At 45.1% G+C, this 25,738-nt stretch overlaps 2 protein-coding genes across 5 annotated transcripts in view; both read left to right on the top strand.

Moving 5' to 3' along the window:
* The window catches only part of abcc3 (ATP-binding cassette, sub-family C (CFTR/MRP), member 3), a 49,041-nt gene extending 36,579 nt beyond the window's left edge, over positions 1 to 12,462 (top strand). For 2 of the 4 annotated variants that reach the window (XM_080021128.1, XM_080021127.1), the window contains exons 22-31: positions 93 to 300; positions 1,108 to 1,418; positions 4,623 to 4,822; positions 5,800 to 5,926; positions 6,083 to 6,184; positions 9,770 to 9,916; positions 10,016 to 10,174; positions 10,286 to 10,452; positions 10,614 to 10,808; positions 11,604 to 12,462. In XM_080021128.1, the coding sequence (XP_079877254.1) occupies positions 93 to 300; positions 1,108 to 1,418; positions 4,623 to 4,822; positions 5,800 to 5,926; positions 6,083 to 6,184; positions 9,770 to 9,916; positions 10,016 to 10,174; positions 10,286 to 10,452; positions 10,614 to 10,808; positions 11,604 to 11,715 (1,728 nt within the window). In that variant the 3' untranslated portion in view covers positions 11,716 to 12,462. Of the gene's footprint in view, positions 1 to 92; positions 301 to 1,107; positions 1,419 to 4,622; positions 4,823 to 5,799; positions 5,927 to 6,082; positions 6,185 to 9,769; positions 9,917 to 10,015; positions 10,453 to 10,613; positions 10,809 to 11,603 lie in introns of all 4 variants that reach the window. The other 2 variants (XM_080021126.1, XM_080021125.1) reach the window with 1 other exon arrangement.
* A 4,377-nt stretch (positions 12,463 to 16,839) lies between these two features.
* Positions 16,840 to 19,750, top strand: wfikkn2b (WAP, follistatin/kazal, immunoglobulin, kunitz and netrin domain containing 2b; the record flags this gene model as incomplete). Its single annotated transcript, XM_080021129.1, has 2 exons — positions 16,840 to 17,025; positions 17,331 to 19,750. 2 exons carry the CDS (start codon positions 16,840 to 16,842, stop codon positions 18,882 to 18,884), a joined length of 1,740 nt encoding a protein of 579 aa, XP_079877255.1. The 3' UTR covers positions 18,885 to 19,750.
* Between the last annotated feature and the right edge of the window lie 5,988 nt (positions 19,751 to 25,738).

Genomic DNA, 25,738 nt, shown 5'->3' with positions numbered 1-25,738 from the left:
ATGTGGAGCCGGCAAAGCCCTTTGAGACTGTACTGTTATTGACTGACGTAGGAATAAAACTGACTTGACTTCAACGTGCATGGCATTTCCAGGTTAAAATGAAGGTGTTCCTGGAGTACGCCAAGGCAGTCGGCCTGCTGCTGTCGGTGATCATCTGCTTCCTGTACGGCTGCCAGAGCGCGGCGGCGATCGGGGCGAACATCTGGCTCAGCCAGTGGACCAACGACGCCTTGCAGAACCAGACCCAGGAGCGCTTGAACATTAGGGTGGGGGTGTACGCAGCGCTGGGCATCGCACAAGGTAGGATTCCTACTACGATCTACTGCCGCTGTGCTTCTACACTATAAGACTTCAAGAAAAATGTATTTTACTGTGCTGCCATTACTTGCATTATATCAGTGGCAGTTGAAATTTATAATTTCATTTTCTTGTTAATTGTATGGGGCTATTATGGTATATGAGAGTAAGTCTATATAAGTGTAATAAAACAATTCCACATTTATTGGAGTTATTTCTCAGAACCCGAAAACCAAACTCAACTACTTTAACCCAAATGCGCCAAATTCTTATTGGATTTGTTCTAACATTTCTCCCATCGGCTTGTAATGATATATTGATATTTGGATGAAACATATACGTAACTGGAATCTTAACAATTTAGCAAAATGATCAGGCGATTAAGTGACAATTAAGACAGCTTTAGCTGATGTGGATGTCATGTACTACTGATTTCACAGTGATCAGTATCATTTTATCCATTCAGGTCCTAACAGCCCGTCCTCATTATACACATTCATCTTAACTTAAACAGCTCTTCCTAGGATTTTTTTCGTTGTGCAGTTGGAATCAAATTTGTTTCGCCGCATGGCCTGCGTAGGGGACTGCGTACGGCATGCAAGATGCATGAGTGTTTCATCGCTGCTCTTCTTCTTGCAGCGAAACCCTCTCACAAGGCCGAGCATTCTGGATGCTGAAGGCTTATTTTTTTATTTTTTTATTTTTTTACAGGTTATTTATTTATTTTTTTGTCTGCCTTTTCGTGCACAAGAGAGATGCTGCCTCTGTTCTCATGCCAAACCTCGCCTTTCTCTCACTCCCCTGCTCCAGGTGTCCTAGTCATGATCTCGTCGTTCACCCTGGCCATGGGCAATATCGGTGCCGCGCGGAAGCTGCACGCTAACCTGCTCGACAACAAGTTTCGTACACCGCAGTCTTTCTTTGACACCACACCCATAGGGCGCGTGATCAACCGCTTCTCCAAGGACATCTACGTGATCGACGAGGCGCTGCCGTCCACCGTGCTCATGTTCCTGGGCACCTTCTTCACCTCTCTGTCCACCATGATTGTTATCGTTTCCAGCACGCCCGTCTTCGCCGTGGTCATAGCCCCGCTGGCGTTCATATACATCTTTGTCCAGGTACTGGTGATGCTGCCGCGGCCCCGCCGCAGCGAATTGGGAGGACGAAATTTGTGTTTTTATTTTTTCTGTATTCTTGAGTTGCCCTGTTCCTGAAACGGCACACTGCATGCTCACTACTCGGGTCGCTTCTCGTGACCGACCTGTTCTCTGTAGCTTTCCTGCTGTCCCCGATGTCCAGTGCTGCTCTTCCTAATCACCTGTTTCTCTCTCAGCAGCCATAGTGCCTGTGCTGCTCGCACCATGCTCACACACACGCACACGCACGCACGCACGCACGCACACACACACACACACACACACACACACACGCACACACACACACACACACACACACAACTATATGCAAATATAAGCTTTTTTCTTTTTTCCCCAAAACTGGACCCTAAATCTTTCTGCCTCCCATCACTTGATGAATGGTAGACAGCTACAACATAATAATGGCACACATTTGTTTTTGTTTTTTCTACTCGTTGTAGGCTTGTAGGACTGCTTTCAAATAAAAAGATTTTCGGCAACCATGATTTTCCATGGCAACAGAACAAACTATGACCTACACAACCTACCGAATTTGCAAATAGTTTAGCAATGAATGACACTGCCCAGAAAAGTGTGTCTTTTAAAGGAGCCAGGTCGTCTCCGGGCTACGTCTGTGATTGCTGCTTCAGATCGTTTGGGTTGAGTTGAGTGTTTCTCGCGCCTGACTGCTCCCCTCTATTGTCCGATCTGTGGGAGCATAACTGGAGGACACTTTCACCCGCAGGCGGTTTGGGTGCGGCCCGTACCAATGACCTGACTTTATTTCACTGTGTGTGAGTGGATTGTGGGGTTGATTGTATTCCACATGTTTATTAAGCCAATATCAGAATCCGTGTCATTCGGTTCTCAGTTTAACACGCACAGGCAAACGGCCCGACCCAGGACTGAGAATTGCGTGCGGCCCAGAAGCTGCTCGTGACATTTTCTTGGTGGAGGTGGGAAAATCCGGGTTCAGAAGGTTAAACTCTGCTCTGGGATTTGGAGTCAACCACGTGCATGTTTTAATTAGCGAGAGTGAAGTCAACCACATCAGTGCATGGCTGGAGTAAAAACATGGCAGGACTTTTATTTGACCTCTGATTTTGTTTTTTGAAATGGGGAAAAACAAGAGTCGAGGCGGCGTTCCAATTAACCGTGCCGTGTGTCGTTGTCACCCGCCCCTCCGCTCCTCCCCAGGTTTACTGTTGCTGGCCAACTGCCTGCTGTGCCGGGCCTACAGCATGCTGCGCGCCGCCAAGCTCACGCACCTCAGCATGCTGCAGGGGGTGCTGCGGGCGCCGCAGCACTTCTTCGAAAGCACCCCCACAGGGCGCATCCTAAACCGCTTCAGCAAGGACGTGGACACTATAGACTCCCACATCCCAGAAAATATTGACATATGGATGCGCACTTTCTGGTACACTCTGAATGTGCTGCTCGTATGCTCTGCTCTCACCCCAATGTTCCTCATAGTCATAGCCCCGTTAATGGTGTTCTATTGGTGGGTTCAGGTAAATAGAAAAACAAGTCTGCTTACTCAATAATACAGCTGTGTGTGTGTGTGTGTGTGTGTGTGTGTGTGTGTGTGTGTGTGTGTGTGTGTGTGTGTGTGTGTGTGTGTGTGTGTGTGTGTGTGTGTGTGTGTGTGTGTGTGTGTGTGTGTGTGTGTGTGTGTGTTGATAAGATGGTCACTGCTCTCTTAGTGTTGCTCAGTGTGGTTTGGTTTGGTCAGACAGACAGGCGCTCACTCCACCAGTAGCACCACGCTCAAACGCAGGCATTTTTAAATTGGTGAGATTGGGGGGAAACAGAAGGCGCAAAATAATATAATAAATTGAGATTATTCTTTTTTTATTTAATGATTGATTTTTAGAGTTTCTTCCTGTGTGGCACTGGAGAGCAGCAGTAGTTATAGTTGACGTTTAGTGATTATTTTTTAAATGTACTCTCTTTTTCTGACACTCATTCTAATACACAAAGTTCAAATCATCTCACACCCAATTTTTTGTGGTGTAACCAAGATCTACCAAAATTCTCTGGATGGATTAACCTTGGCTGCTGATGAGTTGTTTTGCTGAGAGGCAGTTTGCTGTGGTGGCTGCTGCACAAATTTAGTTTTTTATTGTTTTAATGGGGAAGTCCATTTATATAAGTCATCCATAATATTATTTGGGTTCATCTAAAAGACACAGATAATTCATTAATGATGGATATGTGCAGTACCTGGCCTTAAGGTGGCGTCATTTGCAAGCACATCAGGTTACAGATGCAGGTTTACAGATAAGTTGGGGGAAAAAAAAAAAAATGTGTTGTTCTTCTTTTACGTGTTGTGTATTCACATACTCTTCTGCACTAGTGCTTACTAACAGCAGCTCCAGATTCCTTCAAAGCGAGTCGCCGCCGCCCCCTGCATTAAATCATGCTCTGATTGCATCTTCATATGGTCCCCTTCTCTTGCATGGCGCAGCTCGTTGGCTGAATCGTAACCCCAAGCTTCTGTCTTTTCTTAAAAATTTAACCACTCCAAACATCCGCCTAACAGTCATCGTACCTCAACGAGTATTGTTGAGTGGTGTGTTGTTTCTAAGAACTGTGTGTGTAAGACCAAACCACACACTACAACAATATGATGGCATGTAGATACTGATATATTGTCTTGAGTAGTTTGTAAGTCTAACCATTGAAAAGAAATGTACTTAGGAACTTAGTACATTCTATTTATTTATTTATTCATCATAATAAATAATTGTTTATCATATCATATTAATTTATTATTTATTCATTTTAAATTTGTGGGAATTTATATTGTCTTTATTTTGTGTTGTTTTTTTATTTTAGTTTATTGGGTTTTTGTAAATTTAACTTTGTATTTCATTTCTAATTTATTTTGTTTACATGCAACAGATATTACTATTATTATAGTTGTTTGACTTGAAATGATATTAACAGTATTAAATGAGCCGTGTGCGTGTGCGTGTGCGTGTGCGTGTGCGTGTGTGTGTGCGTGTGTGTGTGTGTGTGTGTGTGTGTGTGTGTGTGTGTGTGTGAGAGAGTATCCTGTATTGTTATTCCATGTTCGCAGACAATGTGATGTTCAGATGTAAAACATTGTTTGTTTCTCTCCCTGTCCCCCGCCTTGAAACACCCCCACCTCCCTTCTTTTTTTTTTTTTTTTTAATTTTATAGAGATTTTACGTTGCAACGTCTCGGCAGTTAAAGCGTCTGGAGTCGGTCAGCCGCTCCCCCATTTACTCCCATTTCTCTGAGACCGTCACCGGCTCGAGCTCAATCCGAGCCTACAACAGACACTCGGCCTTTGTGCTGATGAGCGATATGAGAGTGGATGACAACCAAAAGAGTTACTACCCTGGTATAGTGTCTAACAGGTACTGTGTGTGTCCCCTGCCCCTCGTTTTCTCAGGCTGAGAACAGAGCCGTGGCGTTCTGCTCTCCTCTCCGTACCTTAATCCCTTAACCTTAAGACAGCCACACAAGTCAACTTTTAAAGGCTAATTTAGCTGGAAATACATGATGTGTGAAGACGATGCATCTGTTTGCTATGAGGACCGATCTAGACCGGAGAGCAAGGTCTACCGGTAACGTTTCCAACAAGCACAAAGCGATCCTGTTTAAAAAAAGAAATAAAAATAATTTGGCATTTCTGTCAGCAGTGGAAAAATTTGTAAATATATTTTTTATTTTTTTTATATATAAAAAACAACAACTATATATATATATATATATATATATATATATATATATATATATATATATATATATATATATATATATATATATATATATATATATATATATATATATATATATATATATAGTTGTTGTTTTTTCTGCCAGGTAACGTACCTGATGTTGACAGTTGACTTGAGAACTGGATCTGCTTGACCATTTGATAACTTTCGTGGTTAACCTTGATGGAACGATTAAACCAACATCCTGTTTGTAGTGCAGTGGATGAGGGTGGTTTCATCAGTTTGTACTGTTCAGCCGTCAAATTTATCTGCTACAGTTACCCAACCGCCTTTTTTCCCTTTGCTCATACTTGCTAATTTCTAGTAAGTTTTGCCCTTATTTGTCTCCACATCATCCCCTTTTCAATTCTCCTTTTCTTACTGGATTGGAAATTTTCCTTTTCTTACTGGATTGGAAATTTGGATAAAAGACCAATTTTTAAAAATGACAAACCATTGCAACCCAATTAAAAATAGACTTTATCCATACACAGCATTACAGCATAAATCACTGGTATTATACCAGTATACCTTGAATTTGTAAATGAACCATTTCTAAGACACACAAAATATTAAGCCTAAAGGAGAAATTCTGCAATTCCCATATCGTGCAGGTGGCTCGGCGTGCGCATCGAGTTCATTGGGAACTGCATCGTGCTGTTCGCCGCTCTGTTCGCCGTGATCGGGAAGGACAGGCTGAACCCCGGCCTTGTGGGGCTGTCGGTGTCCTACGCTCTCTTGGTAAAACAACCGACATGCTTCACAAACACAAACAAGACCGAACCGGCCGTCTTGGCTTCCTTCTTCTCCTGCCGTGGGATTTTGGGACATTCTTTGTGCGGAACATGGGTTCATGGGGCCGCTCAAGTGTTTTTTCGTGTTTTTCTGTTTTGACAGGTCACTATGTCTCTCAATTGGATGGTGCGGATGACCTCAGACCTGGAGAGCAACATCGTCGCAGTGGAGCGGGTGAAGGAATACTCTGAGACCAAGACTGAGGTACAGCTTGTTAGTGTACTTGTATAATATGTGTTTGTGCATGTTTTGAGCTGGACCGCCATGTGTTTTTGTTTGCATCAAGAGGAGTGGGTGGTTCGGTGGGGGGTGGCTTGGCTTCGGCCCCTGCCAAGAAAACACAATGTGAAAAGGCAAAAAAAAATTACGCACATTCCAAAAAAAACTAAAAAGGTCCTGCTGCCAGGTCATGTTCTCTAACAAACCAGTACAAGAGTAATAAAGCATAACTAGATCCATAAATGTTATACTACCTCATGCTCCGCAAGGGCCCCCTATTACATCAGACTATCCGCCTGTTTGTACTGTACACACCGTACCTGTACCACCGTACACGCTTCCACTCAACGGCCTTGGATTGAAAAATAAAATCAACTATGTTTGTTCAACGGCTTTATCCGAAGAGAATTCCCTGTTTCATCTGCTGATCACTAGGGATATCCATACAATAAGGCCGATGCTTTTATAGTAAATTCACAATACCACCAAATTACATTGTTCATACCAGTTTGATAAGATAAGACACTAGATACGACACTCTCTTGTCAAGATTGTTGTGGGCGTCTCTAACCACATGTAGAGGTCGAGGGAGGGAGACGGAGTCATTCAAGATTCAAGATTCTTGAATGACAGGCTGTGGAGCAGTGGAGTGGAGCGGGCAGTGGAGCGCCGACATGGCGAGGACTTTATTCATACGCGTAATAGAAAGGCTAGCTGGCACACAGAAAGATAAACAGAGTTTGTTTTCTCGTGGACGTGCTCCACGACCGCAGTCGTTTCCGCCTCATGCGCCTCACCTCCCAACTGAAAGACATACAGTATAAGAAGACTCTCCCTGCCGGGTCCAACCAATCAGCGCTTAAGAGGCTGATTTGGCAGACTGGCTTAACCACGCCCCCCTCGTCTGCCACATACCCCATAAACTGGCATTGTAACATGGCTACATCCATGCTCTGGCTTGGCGAAAGATGGTTACTGGAAAGGGCCTGGGTGAAATTGGTGGTTTTTGGCCCCAACTCATTCCCCTCGATCACCATGGTGGCCACACGTACGCTGCCTCCTTCCACTGCTTCAGGAGGTTCAGGTGATAGGTCTGCGTCAACCCCGTCTCCTGATGCAAATTGTCTTAGTCGGGCCCTTCTGTTGTATAAGTGGTGCTGCGTTCCTTGGCCAGGTGCAAATTCTCCCGTGAATGCTGTCCCAGCGCATGTAGCTTTGCTCTCAGGTCCATAACGTACTGTATCTTGTTCTTACTGGTGCTAGGACCCTCCTTCCAGTTTTCTTTAATTAGGTCTAGCATGCCCATGGTCTCCTGCCGAAAAGGAGCTCAAAGGGAGTAAAATCTCGTGGAGGCCTGGGGAACCTCCCGCACCGCAAACAACAGGGGTCCAACCACGTGTTCCAATTACAGCTATCGTCCTGAAATAACTTCTGAATCATGTTTTTCAGCGTTTTATTAAAGCGCTCCACAAGTCCGTTGGTCTACTGATGGTAAACACTGGTCCAAATTGAGCGGACGCCAAATAACTTGTAAAGTGTACACGACAAAGGAAGTGCCCTGGTCAGTCAGTAATACTGCGCAGGGGCACTGCTTCAGGGTACCGGGTTGCATAACACAAAACGATACCCGTGAGCACTGCAGTCTACCCGCTCGATGAGGTCCATACCGAGTCTTTCGAAAAGCGTCTCGACTAGGGGAAGGGGCCTCAACATCGCAGTTGATGTAGCTGGAGGATTGACTAATTGGCGCGCAGGACAAGCGGCGCACTATTTGCGCACATCTTCCCAAATGCCCCACCAATAGAAACTCTCCGCTGCAGAGTTTTATCATGTCTGAGGTGCCTGGCCATCGGGTTATGGTGAGACGCCTGGAAGAGCATTTCTGGCTTTTCGGCACCAACAACTGGGTTATTTCTTCTCCCGACTGAGTGTCACGGCTCACCCGATACAAACTGTCCCTAATCAGCGTGAGTCAGTGTGGTGTCTGGGCGCATCAATACGCCATCGATTTTAACTAGCCCATCCAACGCCCCGAGAGAGGTATCGTCCCGCGACTGCTCCAGTGGAAAATAATCCGTGGAAGAGACCTCTGGGACCGGGGAAGACCCCACTGGGGACTCCTCTGCTTCTGACCCTGCAGCAACCACTAAAGACCCCTCAGCAGCGCCACGCAACACTCACATCTCCCTACCTACCGTGAGCGCACTCCCCCAGCCTCCTTCATATAAACGCGTCAAACCCTGGCCAATCCGTACCCAAAATCAGGAAGTGCGACAGTCGGGAGCTAATCGCAGCCTTCACCCAATGTTTTTCCCTGGTAGCGAACTTCAAGCCGCAGCACTGGATATGTGCTAATATCCCCATAAGGCGGAACCCCTGCCCTGCCCAACGCCCTGGAGGGGGCCAGCCGGGGTCCCGGCGACTCTCGCGAGAGCCCTGAGGGTGGACGCAGCAGGCCTCTAGAGGTCCTCCCACGGGGGGGCGGGGGACCTAGCCAATCCCGCGTGTGTCCTGGGGGTGCAGGGGTCCCCCGGGCATTCTCCTCCGGGGGACTGGGAAAGGCTGGGGCCGAGTTGAAGCCCATGTGGGGCCGGGCTCGGGGCTGGTCCTTTGGCTGGCTCCCGGTTGGCGGTGGTGGGCCGGCTACGCGTCGTGGCGTGCTCCAACCACTCCTCGTCCCAGTGTCGGCGCCTCCGGGTGCCCGGTCCTGGTGGGTCCGCTCTGTCCCTCCGGGAACGTGCGCTGGCAAGGACACGCTCTAGCTGACAGCGGAGGAAGTTCCATTCGTCCTCCAGGTCTGCGAGGCGCTCCCACAGCCAGCGGATCGGCTCCTGGGCGCCTATCCTCCGGTGCCCTGTCCCTCCCGTATGATTCTGCCAACTACGCCACTTGTGGGCGTCTCTACCCACGTGTACAGGTCCAGGACAGAGGAGCGCTGACATGGCGAGGACTTTATTCATACACGTAACAGAAAGATAAATTACAAAAGGATTGACAGAGTTGGTTTTCTCGTGGACGTGCTCCACGACTGCAGTCGTTTCCGCCTTATGTGCCTCAGCTCCCCGCTGAAAGACAGAACAACATATAGGAAGACTCTCCCAGCCGGAAAAGCTGCACGGCCACAGCCAAGCCAGCCCTGTCCCCAGCAGACGTGGCTTAACCACACTCCCCTCGTCTGCCACAATTGTATTTGTATTTTGCCATATTCTTTTTCTTTATTGATCTTTGTATGTTTGTATTGGATCAAAATTACTTTACCACAAAAAAACAAAAGTTTTAGTACAAGAGTAAGCATGTAATCATGTAATTTTCTTTTTTTAGGGGGATTTATATCATTTATATATTTTTATATATATTATTATTATTTTTATTTTTATTTTTTAATTATTATTATTATTTTTTAATTATTATTTATTTAACTATTTATTCATTTCAAAACTTGGAAGAAATGTTCATATTTTGCAACCGTATATGAACTTTAATTTCGCATTTTGGATTTGTTCCCGATCCTAAATCTGAAATACAGTACCAGCACCAATCACCAAAGATTTGTAATTCTACCCACCGCAGGCCCCATGGGAGGTGGAGGACAAGAAGCCCGACTCGGACTGGCCCTCGCAGGGCAACGTGGAGTTCCAGGATTACAGCGTCCGCTACCGAGAGGGACTAGACCTCGTCCTGAGGAACCTCACCCTGAGCGTCAAGGGAGGAGAGAAGGTGATAGGGAGGGGGAGGTCCAGACCTGACCCCTGAACCTGTAATGGGATTGTGGGTCGGCGACCTTAACCGGTTCTATGTGTTTGTGTTTGGGTGCAGATTGGGATAGTGGGCCGGACGGGGGCCGGTAAGTCCTCCATGACGCTGTGCCTCTTCCGGCTGCTGGAAGCCGCCAGCGGGGACATCACCATCGATGGGGTCAAGATCTCCGAGATCGGACTACACGACCTGCGCTCCAAGCTCACCATTATTCCCCAGGTAACGCAACGCACAGCTCGCCAGCTCCAGTATATCAGGCGGTGCGTTTCAAAACTCGAAAGAAATTTAAAGTCGTCTGAATCTCTTTACTTTGTCGTCGTCCCCCAACAGGAACCTGTGCTGTTCTCCGGGTCCTTGAGAATGAACCTCGACCCCTTCGGTCGCTACAGTGATGAGGAGGTGTGGAAAGCTCTGGAGCACTCACACCTCCGCAAGTTCGTCAGTAACCAGCCCGCAAGCCTGGAGCTGGAATGTTCTGAGGGAGGAGAGAACCTGAGGTAGGAAGACCGAAATGAATCGAATGATGAAATGAAATGAAATGAATCTTCCCCCTTAGCTTATATTTAATGTATATAGATATAGATTATCTAGCAGGCTCAGTGACGTTCCATGTGAAGTTGCATTTTCATGACGTGCGTGAATTGCTGTGTGTGTTTAGTGTTGGCCAGAGGCAGCTGCTGTGTTTGGCGCGTGCCCTGCTGAGAAAGACGAGGATCCTCATCCTGGACGAAGCCACGGCGGCCATCGACCTGGAGACGGACGACCTGATCCAGTCCACCATACGGACACAGTTTGAAGACTGCACCGTCTTCACCATCGCACACAGACTCAACACCATCATGGACTACACGAGGTTGAAACACAGCGTTTACGTATCTCTCTCTTCGGAGTTATCCTGTTGCTGTGTTTAAAACCGAGGTCAACCAAAAACATGTGTATAAAGTGATTCTAATCTTTGGGGAACTGACAAACATCACATTAGCAACTCCATAACTTCCCTTTTTTTTTTTTTTTTTTTTTCCCCCAAACGTTTTTTTTTGGCTTTTGTTCCGATTTCTGCGAGACAATTTAACTTTTGTGTCATTAGAAAGGATCATATTCAAACCTATCCTAATTCTGGGAACAACGCATTATTTGCAAGTAAACTCTATTAGATGTAGATTGGGGCCAGTCATTGCAGCAATGTGTCGTATTCGGCATTTTTTTTTATATATATATATATAGTGTAATGTTGCAAAAAAATTATAGTTATATATTTGTTATTTGTTTATTATATAATTGATCTTTGCATTTTTGCCGAGAAAGGCAGACCCCGCCACCAACAATGGAAACCTATAGAGGAGCACATGCATCACGCAAATACATCAAACAGCTATTTCTTTGAAATTACCAGCTAAAAAGAACATTCAATTTGAGATTTTGAGGAACAAAATAGTCTTACAGATCACCACTTTAAATACGTCACTTTTTCATAGAACACACACTCGGACTCGTTATATTTAAGAAGGGGCTATGTATCCCTTAGCTTTAAAATATAAGTCATTATTAATTTACCCTCTTTTATTTCTCTCTCTCTCTCTCTCTCTCTCTCTCTCTCTCTCTCTCTCTCTCTCTCTCTCTCTCTCTCTCTCTCTCTCTCTCATTGCAGAGTCCTTGTGTTGGACAAGGGACAAATTGCTGAATTTGACACTCCTTCAAACCTCATATCACAGAGGGGGATTTTCTACGGCATGGTGAAGGATGCGGGACTTGCACAGTAGCATTGCCTCTCACCTCCAGCCCCTCTTTCATCGACCAGGGTTTGGGATAAGCTCATTTCCGAATGGCCATGGATCATTCATCATTTTGCATCATTTGCAGACTATCAAAAGTCAGTTGTTGGTGTTCGTCTCTCGACGTTTAAGACGCATTGTCAGTCAAACGATGTAACTTCAAGATCCACATTCTTTTCCGATGATTGTCCTGTTACTGGAACTGATTGCGTCGTACAACGAGGCAAACGTCCTCCATCTGGCATTCTGGCATTTTGTGTGATTAAACACTAGTGATAGTGAAAAAACAAGCCATAAAAAAAAAAAAAAAAAAAAAAATTTGTGTATCCAACTTGACCCAAGTCTGCGATTTAGTGCCTTCTGGCATGGGCAGGAGCCTGTGAATGTAATGTTTTCTACTCAGTTGTCTGCAGCAAAAAGAAGAAGAAAAAAAGAAAAAAATCACGAAAGACCATGACATGGATTTTTATTGTTTTATTTTGTTAGTTTTACAAAAAAATATATATACTGTGCCACTGTACTTTCCAGAACTTGTTTCAGAACGTTCACCGCCAAGCAAAAAAAAATCAGGCAACGAACCCACCTATTTTTGTACTGTTTTATTATTTAAGCTACTTTTTAAAGAGTTCTTATCTAGGGAAGATTGTTTGGCTAAATGTATGATCCGTTTATGAACCAAATCTGTAAAAAAAGAATAAAAATAAAATAAAAAACTTGAATTGTGTACCACCAAAATATGAAAACTTATTTGATTAAAAACAAAAAAAAGAAAAATGCCATTGATGCTATTAACATCTGGCTTCAGCGATGTGTTTACCCAGGCTTGTGAGATCTCATCCATTATCACCTTTAATAGCAACCTCTGGAGTGCAGCAAACTAAAACCATCCTCATCAGATCGTATTCTACAACAACAGTTTTTATATATATTTGGAAGAATACTCACCCCGCAAAATGCACAACATGTCACACCTCTGGAGAAAGAGACCATTATCTATTTGATTTTACATACAAGAGTAAGTGAATTGCAGATAATTGTTTTAACATCTGTGCTTATTTTGAATGAATCCAGGATGAACCGTACAACATTGAGGGAACTTTGGTTCCAGGTAACGGTAGTTACGGTAGTCCTTGATTAATATGCCAAGACATAGCGACGCACGCAACGCAACGTCGCTATTCCCGCCGAGCCCCTGGGTGCGATCTGCTCCAGCAGTAAGTCCTAAATCCTAAACTACTTCTCATAAATAGGTTCTGTGGCGATGATCGGCAGCCTGCGAGGCCTCTGCTTTACGAAAACACTTTCTCGAAAAAAATAGTATTGAGTGCACAGGGTCCCCAAAGTGTCCCACAAAACATCACCCATTCTGCTGACTGAGGACATAATTATTACTATCAATATATTTAAAAAAGGAGCCACATTACTGACGTCGATATACAGTCGGCGCATGCAAAAATACACACGCACTCGTGTTCTTATTTATGCTCCTGTGCCTTCAGCCATTTAGTGGCCCAGGACCTGCCATGTCACCTCATTATAATACTGAATTTAGGATTTAGGATTAAGAGAAAGGAAGATAGGATTCAAGATCAACAGGCACATGGATGTACACACACACACCATAATGACACTAAAGCGGTGTTATTTCCAAGGTACCACACAGCAAGATACCCGCCTCCCCAATCTCTTTATGCTGAAGGGCACAGGAATCAGAGGTGGAAATTATTGAAAACAGCTTTGGTGAAGCGGTGACAAAGCAACAAAGCCAACAATTGCAGTCTTGTTTGGGAATTGGCTTTTTTTTTTTTTTTTGGGGGTATGTACTTTGTCGGGGTATTACTCAGTGGCATGTTTGGCCAGCTTGCCAGCTTGACGCTTGTTGGCCCAGTAGGTGTTTTCTCGCCCTACACAGAGATATGAGAGCTGGCTGTTTTTCATTAAGAGGTTTTGTTTGTTAATGGCCGTCATGAAAGTTCAGATGTGTCTGATTAGGCAACAGCCATGTAGGATATTTCTTAATCCCCAAATTCAGTCGAATCCTTGAAAGGCAGTCGTCGACCTCCGTCCACGTGTACTCTAGATCGGCGATATCTCGTTGTGGGGTCCGGCGGCCCTCCATGTGAGAAGGTTGAGGGTCACGAAAAGAGACAGACTGCTGTGAGCGCTTGAAAACAGGGAGAACACGAGTTGCATACAAGCCAGGGGATAAATACGGGAGGCGGGGCTGGAGACCTCAGATAACCTTCCGCTACAGGGCACATCATTTGATCGTTTTCTGTGAATTGCTCGCTTTCATTATTTGAAGCCTTCCGTGTGTACTCTTTCATACCTTATAAAGAATCCTGCTATCATTATTATTATCTACGCATTCATAGCCCTGAGATCATCTTAGGCTTTGACAAAAGTTGAATCATTCTGCCTCTCTTGTGAAACATTTCATTCATCACAGAGATCCAACTGTGTCGGGAGCATCTGAGGTGAGCCCACTTCGTTCCTGTTTTGGGTTAGAGACACAGTGTTCTGTGTTGCCCCAAACTGGCACATACTGGGGAGGAGTCAAGTTTTTCCCTACAGCCGCACTGGGACGGGCCACTTGAATCTCACAGTATTTCTTCTGAGGCTGTGCGTTGTTCGGTTTTATCATCTCCCGCCCCGGGAACATCTCCGGAACATCCCTGCCGACAACGAAAAAGTTCGATATCCTCCCACAAAGCGAGGTCCTTCACTCTGCGGCTCCTCGATAACGTCGAGCAATGCCTGTGAATGTCAAAAAACACGATTGCTTCTGGGTAGGTGACCCCAGCGGACGAGCGACCGGAGAGCGGTTGTCTGGCAGAGGTTGCCACATGGGTAAGAACTGACCCTGTGAGCGACTTGCTCAAAGGTACTATTTTACACCACACATGCACCATATAGGCGACGGTTTGTCAAAACCAGCATTACAGTAAATATAATCCTTCGTGTAGGATCGAGGGGAAGTGCTCTAAACAAGCCCTCCTTGGGGATAGTTGTTCCCTTGTCATGCATATACACTGGACGTGCACAACAAGAACAAGCAATCTCACACGCACAAGTACTTGGACACAGCGTGGGGCCGCTGTTATTCCGTTGCAAATGTGGTCTAATAGCTTCCCTGTCCTCAGCTGAACTGTTGGTGGAAGCCAAATGAAAGTAGTCATGAAAGTGAAGCAATGAACAGTGCTGGTTACGATAACGCGCTCATTCATTTATAAAAAAACTAACAAAAAACAAAAAACTGCGGCTCCTGATAGCTACTGTGGGAGAAAGGGGCCAATCCTGTCTCCATTCTCCATGTGATTCTTGGAATGAAGCTGTCCTCGTTTCACCTTTACTGGCCCGTGAGACAGTCTTGAAAGGGCCTCAAGGTTTAATGAACGTAGTTTGTAGTTTGAATGCCCAGATGATGTTTGCCGAATAAAACGATTCCTCTGTGTGTAGAGTTTTCATGTTGCAGCAAATGTTATGAAACACTAATCTACTTGTAGGTCCTCCGTTTTCAATGCTGTGGGCCTACTTTTTTTTCTGCATACATTGAAGTTATTGAGTCTTGATGAACTTTAAGAAGCTTCATTCGGAACAGCAATCCAGTACATAATGGCACGCTTTGTAAAAAATATAGTAAAATAAAGAAAATTGAATATGCCCCTATACAGTTAAGATTCCGACGGGGCTAAACCTTAATGCATTTATCACATGGAAGCTGCAAGGTGCAGTGGTAGGGCAGAAATGATATGCATTGTGACAGTACAGGCACGGAGTGGGGGCAGAATTATGAGATGTGAGCGAGAAAAGACGTCACAGTTTCATCGTTGTTGCGTCCCTTTTGATTAAAATAGTTGGACCGTAATAATGATCATTTGACTATTAGTGTAGTCATCCATCCCATCGAGTTGCTGACATTTATAATAATTAATATGTAATAACAGTACAAAAGAAAATAGAAACTTCAAAAAAATATATATCAGAATAAATCATGAATAAATAAAATGCTCCACAACCATTGGTTTAACTCAAATAGCAGCAGGCATGGGACTCATCCAAAGCCCAGATAGACAGACAGACAGATAGACAGATAGATAGATAGATTATATATTAGATACATTCTGCACAAATGCACAAAATGAATGACAATATTCAGCCATTGATAACAACTGATCATCTTATCTACCCAGGGAAACACTCGATATGTACATGTACTGTATGTATAATATATGCGACAAGCATCCAGTTTACAGTTTGTTTGTTTTTCACAGTTGTAAATGTTTATCTAAAAAGTTCAAAAATAATACAGTAAAAAATATATATATTGTAAGTGTTTTTTGATGATTATTAAACATTGACGTCGCAGGTTTGGAATTGGAACTCCACTTTGCAGATTAGATATGAGTCGGATTCAACGTCTACTAACCGATACGAATAAACAGAAATAAATACAACAATTCCCAATTATTTAAAGAGAATAGAATAATAAATACACTGCATATGAAAGGGTTCGTGGGGTGTAGAGGTAAACACGCGATCGAATAAAAGTTTACCAACAACTTAACGAACATCAGCAAAAGATAAGAATGAGAAAGAAGCTCTGGCAAATATATATTCCAGGAGCTCATGAAGTCATGGGTTTAAATATTTTTAATTAATTAATGACAAAAAACCGCGCTCTGGAGACTTCGCGCGTCGGCGCGCACCAACCTGCGCTCCTGCAGAGCCGAGGGCTTGCAAAGGGTTAAACGGGGATGCCAGAAATCCCTTTAACAGGCAGGTGCTCCCCCACCCCCTTCTCCCCCCAAACCCCCACGCAGTCAAGAAACCAAAGCGCACGGTCCTTCAAGTCCTTTCAGCATCTCATTGTCACCTGGAGAGTTATGTTAACGCACCGGAGGCTGCCCATGCTTATCCTGCTGCGGAGGAAAACAAGGTGAACAGAGAGAGAGTTCCTGCTGCAGAGATCCAGTCACCCAGCCGCATCCGCCGGGCAAGTGATGAGCTCCTGATTCCTTTTCCTCAAGCCTGCTTCCGTCCCAGCAAAGCTCAACTCCTGGATCCGAGACATTGCACACCGTCGCACACCTCTTGCTTTTTGCACTGGAGATGTGGTGGATGCTGTTTCCTCGGTGGATCTGGTTCTTGGCGAGCCTCTCAGTCTGCATGGGGCCCAGTGTCACAGCGATGCCCCGGGTCACCTACCTGCATGCCGGCATGTGCCCCAATGACATGAACCCCAACCTCTGGGTGGATGCCATGAGTACCTGCACCAGAGAGTGTGAATCTGACCAAGTAAGTAAATCCTCAGTGATGGATGTTGAAGTGTAATGATCCATTCAGACTGTTGTTGTTTACTTTATGCAATTATATTGTTTTTATACTTCAAAAACAGAATATCATCATCATATATCACAGATTAGGTCCCAACATATTCATATATTTAGATTGAGTCCAACCTATTTCTAAATAATATTCTTTGCTACTTTGTGGAATTTATATTTCCACTAATGGTACGTATCCCGCCCATATCCCATGATTTTTTTAAAATTCATTTTATGAAGTTTTGAACAAAATCTCAATTCCTCTTTTTCCTGCAGGAGTGTGAGTCCTTTGAGAAGTGTTGCTCAAACGTGTGTGGCAATCGGAGTTGTGTGGCCGCACGTTACGTGGATGGCACGAAGGGCCCGGTGGGCATGCCCAAGGAGGCGACCTGCGTCAGTTTTATGTGCACGCAGCAGGGATCTGAGTGTGACATCTGGGACGGCCAGCCGGTGTGCAAATGCCGGGACCGCTGTGAGAGAGAGCCTCACTTCACCTGCGCCTCTGACGGCATGACCTACTACAACAAGTGCTACATGGATGCAGAGGCGTGCTCCAAAGGCATCACTCTCTCTGTGGTCATCTGCCGCTTCCATCTGACCTGGCCCAACACCAGTCCTCCTTTGCCCGAGCAGACCACCCTCCATCCCACCACGACTCCCCTGCAGGCGACTTTCAAGCCCACCACGCAACCTCAGCCGCCCGTTGTGGTCGGCAGCCCAACTCACCAGGCGGTAAATGTTGGTGATACGGCCAGCTTCCTGTGCGACGTGACGGGGTACCCGCGACCGGATATCACCTGGGAGAAGCAACAGCATCCAGGGGTTGAGAAGGTGGTCATGATGCCTAACCACGTGCGAGGGAACATGGTGGTCACCAACATTGGCCAGCTGGTCATCTACAACGCCCAGCCCCAAGACTCAGGCGTGTACATCTGCACGGCTCAGAACCCATCCGGCTCCGTCCAGGCCCAACACCCACTCACAGTTCTGCCCACCGAGCCTCCCAAGACCCCGGAGCCAAAGAACGTGACCCGCTGTCTCCCCGAGGAGTGTCTGAAACCCCCTGACGGCAACGTGGACTGCGGGAGCGATCAGGAGAGAGTGAGCTGGTACTACGAGTCCAAGACCAACAACTGCCTCTCCTTTACTCACTGTCCCAGCAGCAACAGCAATGTCCAGCACAAGGCCAAAGTCTTTGAGTCGTTCGAGGAGTGCATGCAGTGCTGCGGCCCTGAGCTGTCCGGCCCTTGTGGTCTTCCCAGACTGCAGGGTCCCTGCAAGGCCTATGAGCCGCGATGGGCCTACAGCAGCACCATGCAGCAGTGCCAGTCCTTCATCTATGGCGGCTGTGACGGCAATGACAATAACTTTGAATCCAAGGAGGCATGCGAGGAGATATGCCCCTACCCCAGGAACCATCAGTGCAAGGCATGCAAATCCAGGGGTAAGATGGTCACCAGCTTCTGCAAGAGCGACTTTGTGATCCTGGGCCGGATGACGGAGCTGACGGAGGAGAAGGACTCTGGCCACGCCCTGGTGACGGTGGAGGAGATCCTCAAGGATGAGAAGATGGGCCTCCGTTTCTTTGGTCGGGAGCCCCTGGAGGTCACCTTTCTCAACATGGACTGGAACTGCCCTTGCCCAAACGTCACCGGTGCTGTCGCCGAGGGCCAGGTCATTGTCATGGGCGACGTGAGCGAAGGGATGGCCGTGCTGCGGCCCGAGAGCTTTGTGGGAGCCTCCAGCCCGCGCCGTGTACGGAAGCTCAAGGAGGTCATCTCCAAAAACACCTGTGAAATTCTCAAAGACATCACCAATAGCCCCCAGTAGAACATTAGAGCCTCACGTCCCCTCCTGTGTGACAGCGGTGTTCCGTTATATCGTCGACATGAGCCTTGTTGTGTTTTAGCTTTCTAGAGATCATTTCAGGCGTCTTCAGTCCAGTTTTTAAGATTTTGTTTTATTCCAATCCATTACTGCTTTTTCATCCTTTAAGATTTCACAATCTTCCCATCAGGAGATCTTAATTATTTTCAAATTCTGGCTACGGTGGGTTGTTATTTTTTCCATGCGGGCCGAGTGGAGACTTTCTGTTATGCTTCGGCCATTGGTGTTAATGGAAATACCATGTACAGTATGTGAACACAGCAGACATTTATCATGATACCCCTTGTTTCTCTAATCCCCAGACACCTGTCCTTCCCCCTTTTGCCCTCTCCTGCCTCTTACTGGAAATGGAGCTTGCAGACTTGCTTTGAGGCAGACAGGAGGGTTTGATTTTTCTTTTCTTGTACATAGTTTTGTGCACAGGAAACCATAATTGTTTTCATACCTGTGCATTGCATTACACATTTCACAGAGTCCCCTATTAACAGTTTTACAAGTTGCTTATACCAAGTGCAAGTACACAGCGTGCAAGTACACTCAGAAACGGCCCCTGTTATAGCTGACGAACATACTTTGCACATTGTCAATTATGATGGGTTTGTGCACATGAATACATTGTAATATATTTTATTAGGTGCCTTATTCTTCTAGAGTCCAAGAAAAAAATAAAATAAAATAAAAAGTTGGATTCATGCAGGCTTCAATGCACTTACTCTATTTATTTTAATGCAACTTTTCCTTTTTTTTTTTTATGATATTTCTTTTTGTCTTTTAAATTTATGTTTGAGCTGAAGTTTCTGCTGTTGTAATTCCCGATATAAAATGATGTTTTGTATAATTTGTTAACAGAATAAAGATTGAGTTTCTTTTCCCTCTGGTCTCCATTAGGTGGTTTTTGTAATTTCATTTTTATAGATTCGATTGACTTTGTTTATCCTATCCATTGAGAATTAGGTTGATACAAGCAGCCGACAAATACAAAGAGGAAAATAAAAGTAAATAAAACATTAACAGCTCTAATGCACAGGCTGTTTATACTGTATATATCTATACTGTTGATACTATAGTATATGTACATGCTGGGCTGAAATGAACATTTTTTTAGCTGTTTTTGAAATTTAATGGGCAGCAAAATTACTTGCTATGTTGTGGATCTTCATATCGCTGAATTTCCTGAAGGAAAGAGGAAAACAAAAGGTTAAATGAGGCTATAGAGTGTTTGATGCAGAACACCCCCCCACCTTAAATAAAGCCCTTTTGATTGGCTTCAGTGCTCCACACGCCGCCTCCTCCCCTCCCCCGGCTCACTGTATCCCATCCCACGGTGCACCCGAAAAGGCCCCCGTCCCATGTACCTGGGTGGGACTCACCATGCTGGGAGGCGGCTGCACCTGGGTGGTTCTCCCCCTCCATCACCGCTTGTCAGGGTGATGGAGGGGAGAGGGGGGAATAGTGTTTCCCTGGCCCACCCCTCACCCACCCCTCTGTCTTTGTCGCTCCCTGAGGCAATGAGCAGCCCCCCACCCACCGCCTGCCTCACCATTTTCCAGAAGAACCCAAGCACCCACACACCTTGTGGCATTGTAAAAACTTAATTCATACTTCATCAGTCCGGTCTTAATTGGGTTAGGAACCCGGGGCCGTAAACCTGAGATCCACTCTGGTCTTTCATGCCGTGCCAGGAGACGTCTGGAGGCTTTTCTTGGCTGAGAAAGTGCTCCGGGTTGGGCCTCATCAGCCTCAACCAGGGTGTTCTCCTGCCTCCCCGATCCGGGGCAGGGGATGATGTGCTCGCACGGTGTTCCTTCTCTTTAGAGGAGAAAAACCACCTGGGAGCGAAACAGGGAGGAAAAAAACAAACAAAAAAAAGAGTTTGCAGCGTGGCAGCGGTTGAGGTTTTGGGGTAGACGCATAAACGTATTACAGTACTAAAACAGGCGTCGAGCCGTGCAACATATCCCCAAAACACAAGGGTGAGCGCACATATTTATCATATGTCGATATTCCGCAGGATTGATGCAGGGGAGAAGTTTTATCCTCCCCACACAGATTCATTCCTCAGAGTTTAATGCTGGTGATTTTATGAACCACTTTTCAAATCTACTACACTGGCTTGTCAGGCGCTGATAGAGTTACTAACTCAGGTCGGCACTAGTTTTTGAAAATGTAGTATATCTTTCAAAGTACGAATACATATCCATGTACAGTATATTAGGATCATGGTCAGGAGGCTCAAATGTTCAAACATGAAGATGTTATCGTCGGTATGTTTGGGAGATGGATGTTTGTCAAAGTAAGGCAAGTTATTTACAGTCACAGTAAATAACTAAATGTAAATATCTAAAAATGTAAGCATCTTATGACTGTAACTATAGTCATCCAAAGATATCATCAAATTCCGTGTGTGTATATGTATATAGGTATATATGATTTTGTCCATGTTCCAAAACTTCTTTGGAGCAGTCGTGTGAACCAGCTTGTCTTGAATAGAATAGAATATATTTATTGACATTGTACAAGTAGGATACAACGAAATCTGTCCTCTACATTTGACCCATCCTGTAACTCGGGGCAGTGGGCAGCCGCAGTGCAGCGCCCAGGGACCAACTCCGGCTCTTTGGCCGGTGCCTCGGTCAGGGGCGCCGACAGGAGTGTTAACCCCCTAACATGCATGTCTTTTGATGGTGGGAGGAAACAGGGGCACCCGGAGGAAACCCACACAAACTGCACACGGAGAAGGACCTGGGGCGGCCTTAAACCGCCTTAAACAATATTTCCATGGACGGTTATTTGTCCAAGCTGAGCCAAGAGACACGGAGTTACAAACATCACGAGTCACGAATGAACGGATCGAACGAGTGCCAGACCATGTCAATTAAAACAACACCTTAGAAAAACAACCACATGGCGTGGTGTTTGGTACCAGAAACACAATTTACTATCAATTAAAACTGGGCATATGCGAGCCATGTGTGAGGGGCTAGCCCTCACCCTTTTTAAGACGTCTCAAAGACATCTTTCCCCCCCCCCCCCCCCCCCTTTTATGTCTTTTTAATTTAAATGGGGTGCACTGAGAAAGAACAAACGGCGTTATGTGTTGTTATGGCTCACACCACATCTCCTCCTCTCTCTCACAGGCGCGGTCTGACTTCAAGGGGGTCACTGCGTTCACAAACCCGGTTCACGCGAGGCGGCGCAGCGGAGACCAGGCTCCCAACGCGCCGCCTGGACGTCCGCGAGGCAGCAGCTACACCTCCATCCCCCCATGGCGCGCGGAACAGGCCCCGGGTTCAGCTCAGTTCACTCCGCTCTGATCTGGGTTTCTGCGTTGTGCCTCCGCGTTGCGTTTCCAAGAGCATATTGCGCTGTCACACCTGGGGAACAGATCTGCGCGCAGGGTGGTTTCGGAGCCTTCTGATTCACGACCCGCATCTGTTATTGCGATCGCATTTTCGACATCTATCGAAGAGATACAGCGCTCCCTCACACGCACTGACTGGAGATGAATAGGCTCCCGTGGCAATATATCATCTTTGGGGCAACAGTAGCCGAGGCTGTTAAGGGGCAGGCCTGAATTTAGCGGGTCCCAAGGTACTGGGCAAAGTTTGGGTGGGAAGCCGTAAATGATACTATGGTGTCCCGACCTGGAAAACAGAATTGAATAAGAGGCCAGTGGGTGCATAAATATGTACATAGATAGATAGGAGTTTCTTTTCATCCCAAATGAAAGGGTGGTTGTGTTTTAAGATCAGAGCGGCAAAATAAAATGGAAATTGGAAAAAAAAAAAAAAATGTCCGTGGCTCTAGAACTTGGAATCAGCATTTATCAATGATCATAAGATGACGACATGAGGTATGTTCAGGTCAGGTCACTGGACAAAACTGTTCTACGTCTAACTATAAGTCAACGACCGTGCTCCAGGGAGACAGCAATTCCAATGCAAATCTGCAAAATATCAGCAACATTTATTGTTCTGTGTATTAACCCTTTGTCTTTAAGGCTTTCAGCAGCAGCAGTAGCACTCGGAGTGTTTGTGGTTAGTGTCTGTTTGTTATATTTGTAATATGCCGGTTTCTGACTGTGTGTTAATAACCAATTCCAATAGCAATCAAGAGTTGTTTTGTCCCAAATTGAAATAATAATAAAAAAATGTTTAAACTGTACAAGAGAGTTCTGGCCCAACTGCTTGCTTACATTGCACATTATTTAGTGCACTTCTAGGGAAGGGTATTATATGGTATTTACAGTGGTAGATATCATTTGGTTGTGTCTTTAAAGAGAACCACAGCCTCCTCTGGTGTCAGCTGGACTTTCAGGTTACATTCCGGTCAGTATGTGAATACCAAGTGCCTTTATGCTCCATCATGTTTAATTGTTCAACAAACCAGGAATAATTGGAATAACTGCTTTTGTCATTGCATTTTTTATGTAATGTAATATTATATATATACATATATATACACACACACATATATATATACATATATACACACACTACTCACAAAAGATAAGGGATATTTGGCTTTCGGGTGAAATTTATGGAAAATGTAAAAAGTTCACGCTACAGTGATATTACATCATGAAAGTAGGGCATTTAAGTAGAAGCATGCAATGGTGATTTCCTCATCTCAAACAATTGATTGAAACAAAAGCCAACAACAGTGGTGGGTAAACCACAACAAAAAATGTCAATGTCTCAATAACTTGTCATGTGTCCTTGAGCATCAATTACAGCTTGACAACGACGTCTCATGCTGTTCACAAGTCCACTTATTGTCTGCTGAGGCATGGCCCCCGACTCTTCTTGGAGGGCGGTCCTCAGGTCATTGAGGTTCTGGGGTACAGAGTTACGAGCCTCTACACGGCGACTCAGCTGATCCCATAGGTTTTCTATGGGATTCAGGTCTGGAGAAAGTGCAGGCAACTCCATTTGAGGTACTCCAGTCTCCAGCAGCCGTTCCCTAATGATGCGACCATGATGAGCTGGAGCATTGTCGTCCATGAAGACGAAATGAGGCCTGTGTTGTTCGTGCAGGGGCACAATGACTGGATTAACGATGTTATTCAGGTAGTATGGGCTTGTCACTGTACCATTCACAAAGTGTAGGGCAGTTCTGTATTGACTAGACACACCTGCCCCCACTGTAACACCACCACCACCAAAGGCTCGTCTGGTGACAACAGTGGCTGATGCATAGCGCCCTCCTTGACGTCTCCAACATCATTGGCGGCCATCATTTCTGCTCAACGTGAATCGACTTTCATCAGAGAACAGCACTGAGGCCACTGGTCCCTCGTCCAGCGTAAATGCTCCCTGGCCCGTGCAAGACGATGACGCCTGTGCCTGTTGGTGTGGTCAGGTACCCTTGCAGGTTGTCTAGCACGCAGACCACGCTGATGTAAACGGTTTCGAATGGTCTGACGTGACACTTGGGTGCCTCTCACTTCCCTTAAATGTGCCTGGAGTTGAGTGGCATTCATCATCCGGTTCCGCAGGGCACTGTTCACAATGAAGCGCTCATCAGTGTGGGATGTGGTCAAAGGACGTCCACTTCTATGCCTTTCTGTGACTCTTCCAGTCTCTGTATCTCTGTTGCAAGCTGCTGATGACACTCTGTGACACTCTAAGCTCAGTGGCCACTTCCCTCTGAGAACATCCTGTTTGAAGCCTCGCAATGGCGAGGTACTGTTGATCAGTTGTTAGGTGTCGTCTTGGTCTCATGATGTCAAAATGTGAACAGCATGATGAAGAGGACTTGTTTAAATACCAATTCTAATTGAACCAGGAAATGTATTGGTAGATTCATGGATCAAACACCTGTTGTGAATTTTGCCGTTCAGCTCCTTGTTTGAGAACAGCAAGTGGTGCAAAAAGTACTGAAACATTGAACAGTTGGACATGTGCATTCAAAAGTTTAGAGAAGGTCAAATTAAATTCACCTATAAAAATTATAGTGCATTTTAGGTTCATCCTGAAATTTCCCCCGAAAACCGAAGATCCCTAACTTTTTGTGAGTAGTATATATATATATATATAATATTATACGATGTAATATTGTACTATCATACTATTTCTATAATGGTATTTCGGTATGGCCTATTAAAGCATTGTTTAAGTATAAGTTCATTGTTATCTATATGTTGTTTTTTTCATTGGGACTCATATAAACTTGCATTGAGGGCTTAGTGTAACCGTGTGTGCATTCCAGCCACTTGATGGAGAACTAGCTGTTTAATAACCTGATCCATACAAACAATTCATGTCGTATCGGAATGCAACAATAACCCTGAAGAGAAGGAAAGAAAGTGTCTGGGCGCAGAACACGAGCTTGCAGTAACAGCAGAGATCCGCTAGAGGTCAGCGCTGCATCATTTAACGATGCAGTTACAGCTCCGTGACGTCACAGTCGAGCGACGAGCATGTTGTCGTTCATTGGCACAATCATTTGGTTATTGAGTTCAATTCACTCCTCGAATCTGTCAGTCTGACAAATATATAAATATCTATTTTTTAAATACTGATTATCTCTCTTTGAAAAGGCCTGATATATGTAGCAGCTTGCTTTCCTCGCATGCATTTCTTTACTTTTTTTTTTATTTTGCTATTCATTTATTCCATTGTATTCATTCATTGTTGTCTTTATATTTTATTTTTACTTTTGAAAATAAAATGAAAAGTTTTTATTTATGTATTTTATTTTTTGTTTTCTTCAACTACCATTGTAACGTCACTATGGGATGTGGAAATCACGGTCCCATGTTCATTGTTGTAAAATTATCTGTTCGCTGGTGTATT

Source organism: Zeus faber (assembly GCF_960531495.2).
Source record: "Zeus faber genome assembly, chromosome: 20".
NCBI classification, from domain to species: Eukaryota; Metazoa; Chordata; class Actinopteri; order Zeiformes; family Zeidae; genus Zeus; species Zeus faber.
Note: the sequence above shows the minus strand (reverse complement) of the source record. Positions and strands in the feature narration are given on the sequence as shown.